The sequence below is a fragment of the Vulpes vulpes genome, chromosome 6, assembly GCF_048418805.1.
Source record: "Vulpes vulpes isolate BD-2025 chromosome 6, VulVul3, whole genome shotgun sequence".
Lineage (NCBI taxonomy): Eukaryota > Metazoa > Chordata > Mammalia > Carnivora > Canidae > Vulpes > Vulpes vulpes.
Window position 1 is genome coordinate 84,816,170 of NC_132785.1, and position 10,711 is coordinate 84,826,880.

At 38.1% G+C, this 10,711-nt stretch overlaps 1 protein-coding gene across 2 annotated transcripts; it reads right to left on the minus strand.

Moving 5' to 3' along the window:
* Nucleotides 1-781: 781 nt before the first annotated feature.
* RPL10L (ribosomal protein L10 like) lies at nt 782-1,426 on the minus strand. Of its 2 annotated transcripts, XM_026000532.1 has the most exons (2): nt 1,318-1,426; nt 782-1,236 (listed from the first exon to the last, which is right to left on the minus strand). In XM_026000532.1, the coding sequence occupies exons 1-2, from the start codon at nt 1,424-1,426 to the stop codon at nt 782-784; spliced, it is 564 nt and encodes a 187-aa protein (XP_025856317.1). The 2 variants fall into 2 exon arrangements, with proteins under 2 accessions (XP_025856317.1, XP_025856316.1); XM_026000531.1 differs by having other exon boundaries at nt 782-1,426.
* Nucleotides 1,427-10,711: the final 9,285 nt, after the last annotated feature.

The window sequence follows — 10,711 nt, forward strand, 5'->3', positions numbered from 1 at the left end:
CTATCTCTAGGGTCCTTTTAGAGCACAGATGGTTGATTTGGTGTCATTTTCTCTTTTTCGTTGGTTCTACTGGGACCCAGATACAAGCTATGTGAACTCTGTTGTCAACCTAAGACCTTTCTGTAATAAAGAAAGGATTGGACTGTGGTCTCCTGAGTGTGAGATAATGTAAGGCTTGTCAGGAAACCTTTTGCAGTCATAACCAGCTGTCCAATGGCTGATAATGAGAGGTGATGTGAAATTCTGAAATCAATGTGCAGAAATGTATAAGGAAAACATAAGAAACAAGTTTAAGAATGGATTTTTTAGTTTCAAAGAGATTGTAGTTGAAATATCACTAATGCCTATCATTATTTTCATCCCTATTGTTTATTTTCCATAAACAATAACGATTTTTTCTCTACAAATCTTGAGTTTTTTTCTCAAGGTAACAATGGCTACATAATTAACGACTTCGCTAAAAACAAAACTCTTAACATATTTCCCTATTGCCCCAGGTTAAAAGTGTTTGGATTAGAACTGCAATAACTTTCTCTATTTTAAATCACATACAGGCTGTTTCATTCACACTTGAAGGAAATTATCATATGCGGTTAGAACTCCGCTTTAATAGAAAAATTATTTCTCTCATAGTCTATATTCTAAAAACTGGATAAACAATTTTAAAATATTTAACAGAATGTTTAAAAATATTTATATTTTGTCAGTAAATAAAATCTAAAAATCAGTGAGCTTGTCGGAGAGACCAGCATGGGCAAAGGAGTCAATGCTGCCAAAGAGTTCAGGAGTGCAGAGCTCTCCACTTGTCCAGAGAGCCACGACTGGGAACGTATTTGACTCCACAGCCGTCAGGGATGAGGCGCTTCTTAGCCACTTTGTCTTCAAATTCATTAGCATTAAACTTGGTAAAGCCCCACTTCTTGGAGATATGGATCTTCTGGCGGCCAGGGAACTTGAACTTGGCCCTGCGTAGCGCTTCAATCACGTGTTCCTTATTCTGAAGCTTGGTGCGGATGGACATGATGACTTGGCCAATGTGGACTCTGGCCACCGTGCCCTGCGGCTTCCCAAATGCACCTCGCATGCCTGTCTGGAGCCTGTCAGCCCCGGCGCAGGACAGCATCTTGTTGATGCGGATGACGTGGAAGGGATGAAGCCGCACGCGGATGTGAAAGCCATCCTTGCCACAGCTCTTCACCATGTACTTGTTGGCACAAATGCGAGCGGCCTCCAGGGCTTCCGAGGAGAGCTGCTCGTATTCATCAGACACCATGTGGCCGCACAGTGGGAACTCATCCACTTTTGCCTTCTTCCGACCCAGGTCAAAGATGCGGATCTTGGCATCCGGGACTCCTCGGCAGAAACGAGACTTTGGATACGGCTTGTTTTTACAATACCGGTAACAGCGAGCTGGTCTGCGGCCCATGGCAACACCAGGAACCTCGGCCTGCGTCGAAGAGAAAGAGGCGCGCTCTCCCCCGTCTGCGCATGCGCCTTATTTCCAGCGCCTCTCTTCCCACGTGGGAACCATAGAGTCCTGATGACGACATGGAGACGCTCTTTCAGGACATCCCCCGTAGACACGGCAACTCTATTGCTTTGTGAGTACGACTTGGCACATGCGCAGAGCGGAGAGTGGCTAGGCATAGGTTCCCCGGGGCTGCGGGGTGGCGAATTGGGCTTTGCCACAACAGCCGGAGAAACTGGTCTCCCTGCTGTCCCTCTTGGGCATGGATCTTTTGCCCCAGGCTTTGTTATAGGTATAAATACCTATTTTTGTAGAGTTTAAATAAGGAAGCTGCCTCCGGCTATGCAATAGACTTTGTTTCTAGTTGGTCTAAATAATTCATTTTCCGGAACTCTATTTCCCACTATTTATAGATCAATTGCTATTTCTCAAAGAGTATGTGGTTTTCTTTTCTACATAAAGTGGTTTCTTGGCATAGGCTGTCTGATAAGGTTCAAAAAAGAGGTTAGAGTGGGAACAGATACCTGTTGCATATGTTGCTTGATAATTGCTTTAGAAACATTAAATTTTGGAGTTTTATTTGGCCATATAGAATGAACTTATTAGCAAAACAGCATCCACAAAATTGAAATATTAACTGAATTTTTCAACTTAAGGCTATTTTCAAGGGTTACAATTGCTAGAAGCTATAGAAGATTAACTATTTATGCTTTATTAATCTTTTACACCTGAGAATCAGTTTAATCCTTTTTCCCCCATATGATAAGAGATTTAAAAAAAAAAACTATTATGATTGGGATCATAATGTGGGAAGGAGGAAAATGAGAGAAAGAGAATTTGCAAAGACTCTATAATCCCTACCTGAATTTTGTAGTTTTGTTTTGATCCCTTAGTGCTATTTCACAAATCCATGACATCATGGAACAAAGTCCTTCCAATGTGAATATACTCTACTCATGCTTTCTCTTTAAAAAGGACACAAATAGAGGTGCCTGGTGGTTCAGTCATTTAAGCATCTGACTCTTGGTTTCAGCCCAGGTCTTGATCTCAGGGTTGTGAGTTCAATTCCCATGTTGGGCTCCACACCCAGCCTGGCACCTACTTATAAAATAAAATAATAAAATAAAATAAAATATAAAATAAAATAAAATAAAATAAAATAAAATAATAAAATAATAAAATAAAATAAAATAAAATAAAATAAAATAAAATAAAATATAAAATAAAATAAAATGAGGGAAACAAATAAGCTGTAACAAAATGATTTCTATCCTTAAAGTGAGTGGTATTTTACAAAATATCCGGGGGATCCCTGGGTGGTGCAGCGGCTTGGCGCCTGCCTTTGGCCCAGGGCACGATCCTGGCCAAAGGGATCCTGGCCCAGGATCGGATCCCACGTCGGGCTCCCGGTGCATGGAGCCTGCTTCTCCCTCTGCCTATGTCTCTGCCTCTCTCTCTTTCTCTCTCTGTGTGACTATCATAAATAAATTAAAAAAAATTTAAAAAATCCATATCAGGAAAGAAATATTAAAATTCCCAATTTAGAGAACTTTTCCATATTATATTAAAGCTTGCTCATGTCTCCTTTCTTTGTTTATTTCTACCTTCACATTTTTCTTAAATAGGTCCTATTTACTGTATAAGCCTGATTATGGAGAGAAAGCAGCAAGGAAGGTTGTATTGCTCACACTGACCTTACAAGTGTAGGAGAGGATTTGAATGCTCCTCAAATATGTCATCTTATTACTAAGTACAAAATGTGCCAAAAAGGAGAAGCAGAGTGAACCCTGAGAGCCTGTGATGAAGCCCTGAGCTAGTCTGAGAAATGGACAGGAACAACTTGATCAGGAAAGAGATTTCATACAGTGGCTATGTATGTCATACAGGGTTTGGCATATGCAAAGTCCCTGAAGCAGGCAAGAACCTGAACCATTTAAGTAACTAAAGTAAGGCCAGTATAACTATGAGTAAGGGAGTGAGTGGCACACTTATGAATATAGCGTGTGTATGAGGGGGCCTTGTGTGTCATGCAAGGTCCATTTTACCAAATTAGGGATTCTGCTCTTTTAAGACCATTGAAGAGCTTTCCACAGGTTTTATCGCTCTTGTTGTATATAACATGGTCAATATCACTCTTGTATAAAATATTGCCAATTGACTGGAAAGGACAAAAAATGGATGCAGGGAGGTCAGGAAGGAGGGCTTTGCAAGACCAAAGAAAAAAATGAGGATAGTTTCAACATGCTTTGAATATCTTTAACTTTATAAACATGTTTGCATCTGTTTCTGTTACTGCATGCCTAGAATGTATCATCATTCTGGGGGAAAGGAGTCTGTGAGGTAAAAGGAGTATAGCCAGAATTCATGTGCCATCTCAGCCAATGACACTTATCTAGGTCATGCTTTAGGTTTTCAAAACCCTAGAATTCTCTGACCAACAGATGTTGTGTTATCAGGGACTGTTTGCATAATCTTTTTTTCTTAATCCAAAAAGTGAGTAATCATGGCTTGCTGGAATTGTGCCAATTTTAGAACTGAAGTCCTGTATCCTCCAAAAGTCCTTAGTCCTGGGCAAAATGGAAAGGTTGGTCACCCTATCACATTTATGCCTGGGGCCCCTCGCAGTTGCAGGACAAAGTCAGAGGGCCAGAAGAAATTGTGAGAGCCATACTAGGATTCTCCATTTATATTCCTTTCTTGAGCCTTGTCAGAATTAAATGGGACCCTGTGGAAAATGTATAAGCCACACTATTCTTTTTTTGTTTTAAGATTTTTATTTATTCATGAGACACACACACACACACAGAGAGAGAGAGAAAGAGAGAGAAAGAGAGAGGCAGAGACACAGGCAGAGGGAGAAGCAGGCTCCATGCAGGTCTCCAGGATCAGGCCCTGGGCTGAAGGTGGTGCTAAACCACTGAGCCACCTGGGCTGCCCAAGCCACACCATTCTATTTAAATGTTGAAAGCATTACCCTTCATCAATTCCAAAAACTTGATTTTCCCTACCTTCCAACTCCTGACACCCACAGTGTGCGTCATGCTTAGCCAACCTTGCAAAAAAAAGTGTAAAACTTGTCTGATTTGAGGTAGCCTGAAATATAGTCATGAAGATAATACAAGGAAAATCAGGTTTTCCTTATTTGCTAAATTTATTACTTTGATAAGTGCAATAAAAATGTAGCAAAGGGAGATACTGGTAAAATAGAGAAGGCTTAAAGAGTAAGTAGGACATATGTAGGTGAAGGCAAGGAATAAGACAAGAAAGGAGCATGGCAATTACATAAGGCTATTAAAAGCTGTGGAAACAAGGACCATGTCTATTTGGCTCACTGTTTTGTCACTTGTTTTTGGCAAATTGTGTGATCCATAATAATAAATGTTTGAATGGGGATCCCTGGGTGGCGCAGCGGTTTGGCGCCTGCCTTTGGCCCAGGGCGGGATCCTGGAGACCCGGGATCGAATCCCATGTCGGGCTCCCGGTGCATGGAGCCTGCTTCTCCCTCTGCCTGTGTCTCTGCCTCTCTCTCTCTCTCTCTCTGTGTGACTATCATAAATAAATAAAAATTTAAAAAAAAATAAATGTTTGAATGAATATACATTACTGCAGTAGTGTGTTGGTAAATGTTTAACAACCTGTTCGTTGGGGAGCAGGGGCAGAGAGAGGAAAGGCACAACTTCCAGTGTGCCTTACTGACTTCTGTGGTGTAAATACTTCGTCATCAATTTCAGTCACCAATGTCATATCAGTGAAGATGAAGATGGGGACAGATGCACACAATCAGCTTTTGTCAGCCAGTATTAGCTGGTTCCAGCATGCCACCATTTAGCTGTGCATATTAAGGAAAAATAGAAATGACAAATATGGATGGCTAAAACTAATAATGCATAATCTGGAAAAATAAATTTGAAGATGAATGGGAGAGATCATTTTCTAGGAGTCCTTAGAAAGGAGGCAGGTAAACATATTTTGACTTCATGATTCAGCTTTGACTGTGAAGAATTCTTTCTTCTATGGTTTCTTTTTCCTATTCTACAATCCCTATGTAAGAAGTCTGCAATATTCTGTACAGGCATATCTCAGAGATATTGGGAGATCAGTTCCAGACCACTGTGACAAATTGAATATTGTAATAAAGTGATTCAAATGAGTTTTTTGGCTTCCCAGTGCATATTAAAGTTATGTTTACACTATATTTTACTATAGTGTCCTATGTGTACCCTATACTATTAAGTGTGCAATGGCACTTTGTCTAAAAAAAAGTACACACTTTAAAAATATTGCTAGAAGATGCTAACCATCATCTGAGCTTTCAGGCTATCATAACCACTGATCACAGATCACAATAAGAAATATAATAATAATGAAAAAGTTTTCAATATCATAGGAATTACCAAAATGTGACACAGAGACAAAAGTGAGCAAATGCTATTGGAAAAATGGCACCAATAAACTTACTCAACACAGAGTTGCCACAAACTAATTTATATCTGTGAAAATGTAATATCTGTGAAATATAATCCAATGAAGCACAATAAAGCAATATATACTTGTACTTGTTGATTAGATATGCATCAAGGCAGACTTTATGTAGTTGGAATTAACACAAGACAATCAAATTACAGTGTCTTCTGCCTTCAAAGACTGGAAAGAATAGTCCTATGTATCAGTTCAATGCAGCACACTCTTTCCTTCTTTAATATCACAATACAACCATTTCACAAAGAGCTAAACCTGGACTTTGTTTTGGAAGAAGATAATTGGAGTCTAATATGTTAATACAAATATACTAATCCTGACATGCACCCTGGATGTCTTCTCCTGCTGCTGGAACCATCTACATTGTTAATCGCTGAGTCATTATGTAGTGTCTCATCACTTGGTGTTTGATGGTATATTGTAATTAAGAGATCATGTTCCCACTTGGATTCTCAATGAGGTGTGGAGCTTCCACTGATGAAGAACAGTCATTTTCATCTGTGTCTCTTAGTAACTTCACACCGAGAACTGTAATCTCAAAATTTTTGATAGCCTAGATGAGCAACTTGATATTTTCCTAGAGTTGAGTAGTAAAAGAGAGTCATGGTTATGGCTGACTTTTCTTCAGTTAGCTGATTGTGTCTATTGTCATGGCTAATGAGTGGTCATGCTGCCTGTCTCTCATGTACCTGTTTCACAATAGTTCCCTTATCTTTTGTCAAATTCACATTTTCTGAATATAAGTATAGTCAAATGATTTTAAATGTTTAGTCCTAGGGGTCTAATGCATTTTCTTTTTTGGATGACATTTCATTTTGATTATTCTTTTGGGGGGAAATTTTTTTTTTAATATGGGAACTGAGTATATACATTTACCTTCATGCTTTGGTAGTATAGCATGAGTTCCTCCTAAAAGAGGGAGAAGTAACACATAAATATGTGCATTAGAATTTGATTGGATTTTGTTTGTAAATTTTTACTTGTTTACTCATTTAGGTTTCATACTTCTATCTTAATCAGTTTTATATAGTAAGTAACTGATGTGTAGATTTTAGATAAATTAATTAAAGTAATGCTATCTAAAGATATAATTTCTATTAAAGACTAATGAAGATACTGGGCATCCGGGGTGGCTCCAGCAGTTAAGCACCGCCTTCAGCCCAGGGCATGATCCTGGAGACCCGGAATCGAGTCCCATGTCAGGATCCCTGCATGGAGCCTGCTTCACCCTCTGCCTGTGTCTCTGCCTCTCTTTCTTTCTCTGTGTGTGTCTCTCACGAATAAATAAATAAAATATTTTTTTTAAAAAAAGCAAAAAGAATAATGAAGATGCTATAATAAATCATAATAATAAAAATGCTACACTAAAGATAACTCAATACAAAGAATCTACATATGTATTTAAAAGGACATGGTCCAATATGAAAACTCTGATCTGGGGTTAGGGTGCTATGTGTGAGGCTTATCTTCCCATATATTGAGTGCATGGGCTTTCTGTGCTTTAGATTTAAGTCCCTGTCCATTTATGTAGAAGCCATAATGTTGTGAGCAATGTAATTATTTTGCCTACTGCCCAGTTTTTTGCCAATGATATGAAGTATACATGGTTTACTAGGTTTACAAACATACATGAAGCAAATATTTAAATAAACATTGATGTTATTTAATCATGTATGTCATAACATCCAAACATATTTTAGGTTAAATAAATCTTGCATGTTTAATGGACAACCCCTTTATCATGGAATAGATTTTTTTTCTCAGTGAAAGTGAACAATCAACCTTGGGAATTAGCTGTAAAGGTTCTTAATTATGAAACAAGTAGTCTAATTAATAAAACACTGACTTTGGAAGTTTTCTTTTTTTTAAAGCTTTACCTCATCTGTCAAAAATTTTAATCCATTCACATTTTGGTGTTCCTCTATATCAGCAAATACTGAAGACTAGATCAGAAATAAAATACCATACTGTTTGGGATACATGGCAAATCACTACATTATTGATCAGCTTAGTCCCTGTGCAAAGAATTTGGCCTTGCCCAAAGCTTCTGGCAAGTAATTTCTAGGGTCTACTCTTTGCCTAGGGAATTTGGCAATACTAGATAGTCTAACAATTTGATTGAGTTTGAGGGATGACAATTCCAGAAGGGCCAACAATGTGAAGCAGGTCTTTGGGTCAGTGGTATTAGTTGACCTGGAGACTTACAATTTATCATGTGCACAACCAATCAATTATGGCCACATAATCAATTCTCAGTAAAAACTCTGAACACTGGGCCTTGAACAAGTTCTCCTGGTTGGTTTCTATACCTATTGTCACAAATTAATGCTAGAGGAGTAATGTATCCCAATTCAATAGGGAGAGGACAATGGAAGCTCCATGGTTTGGTAAGGTCTCAGACTCTACCCAATGTACTTCTTTCCTCAGCTTATTTTAATCCGTCTTCTTTTCCTGTAGTAAACCATAACCATGAACATAATCACCTTTAGTGAGTTCTGTGAGTCCGTACAGCGAATTATCAAACCCAAAGTTGGCTTGAGGAATCCCCCAAATCTATAGTTGATGTCAGAAATGAGGAGAATCTTGAGGACTGTGCCTTCTAACTTCGAGGTTGTCTCAAACTCTCTGTAATTTCCATCCTTCAACCCCCACAAACCTAATAAACCATTTATAAATGGTTACAGCCCTGCAACATAAAGAAGAATGTAAGTCTAGTTTATAATTTCTAGTAGAGTTGAAATATGAAAGCCTAACAATAAGAACTAAAGATTGTCTCAAAAAGTCCTTGTTTTTCTTCTGCTTAAAAGTATAACACATAGGGACACCTGGTGGCTCAGTGGTGGAGTTTGCCTTTGATTCAAGGTGTGATACAGGATCTTGGGATCAAGTCCTGCATCAGGGTCCCCGCAGGGATCGTGCTTCTCCCTTTGCCTATGTCTCTGCCTCTCTCTGTGTGTCTCTCATGAATAAATAAATAAAATCTTAAAAATATATAATGCATATTTATTGAAAAATTAGGATATGTACATGACAAAAAATATAGAGATATAGACAATTCAATATTTGGACATGTTTCCTTATAATAATTTTATATGTATCATCTTTATGTACTGATTTTTTATATTCTAAGCATTTTCTTTAAGAATAAATGTACTTCATATTATTTTAATAATAGCAAAATACACTTTATCACATACTTTCTCAAATATTTAAATAAACACTTATCTCTTTGGCCACATATCTTTGTATCACAGTGCTGGGAGAATAGGCACATGATGTAGGCAGAATATGCTCAGAAGCAATTTCAACACCAGAACAATTAGCAATAACTTACCTTTATACCATGTAACCACAAACCATATAAGTATACCCTACTAAGCCCATATTAAATGCCATTTCCAATAACTTTCTTTTAGCCAGATCCTTGTATTGGCAAGGCCACTCCAATGTTGTCTGATCTCAGGGAAAGTATAAAAGACGGGAAATAGAAGTGCAAAAGAAACTGCAAGTTATATAAAAACACTGTATGAACTCATTGCTAGGGCCCAACCTAGGGCCTTGGAAGGGCCTGTGTAAGTGAATGTCTATGAATCTGAAGCTTCATTAATTTTATTAGAAAGCTTTTTGGGCAGCCCGGGTGGCTCAGCGGTTTAGCGCCACCTTCAGCCCAGGGCCTGATCCTGGAGACCCAGGATCAAGTCTCATGTCGGGCTCCCTGCATGGAGCCTGTTTCTCCCTCTGCCTGTGTCTCTCTCTCTGGCCTCTCTCTCTGTCTCTGTGTCTCTCATGAATAAGTAAATAATTTTTTTAAAAAAAGAAAGAAATCTTTTCATTTCTGAGCAGGTAATACTACTTTCCGTTTCTTAATACCGGTTTTCATTTTTATTCCCTAAGTGGTTTTCCTCTCACATTTACTTTCTACAGTCACAAGGCTTCAAAGTTTTCTAACAAGGTTAATACCCTAACAATGCTCAAATCCTTTATTCACTCTAAAATGTAGAAAAGTCGCTTCCAACTTAAAATTTTTCTCACACAGTTTTCCAAGAGCAAAGCCTTACAAGAAAGAATTGAGTAATAATAATATAATGTGAAGCAACAAAGAATTGGGAAGAATATTTTACTTCATGGAACTATACAGGTGCCTCTAAATTCATGGTTTATATTCTAAATACTTGAAGGAATAAAACTATTCAGTAAATGTTGGCTTGTCAGTTAAAAAAAATCCTAATCCTTACCGAATATCTTATAACAAAATAGATTCCAAATGGGTCAATGGTTTAACCATTAGAATAAAATATAATACTAGAAAAAATGACACATGACTTTATTTACAGTCTTGAAATGATCAAGATTTATTAAAGCAGAACACAAAGAGCAGAAACATAAAGGAAAACTTGTGACCTCATAGAAATTTAGACTTTTGGGGGCACCTGAGTGGTTCAGTGGTTGAGCATCTGCCTTTGGCTCACTCAGGTCATGATCCCAGGGTCCTGGGAAAGAGACCAGCATTGGATTCCCTGGTGGGAGTCCGCTTCTCCCTTTGTCTATGTCTCTGCCTCTTTCTCTGTGTTTCTCATGAATAAATAAATAAAATCTTTTTAAAAATTAAGCTTTTGTAAGATTAAAATAAGTAAGCAAATAAGTGTGTGTATGTGCCTGTATAGACACACACCCATGCACTCACCTGGATGAACAGACACTACATATATGTATGGAGAGAGGGAGGGAAGATATGTGTTGTGCAAAATTCCATAGAAAACATAA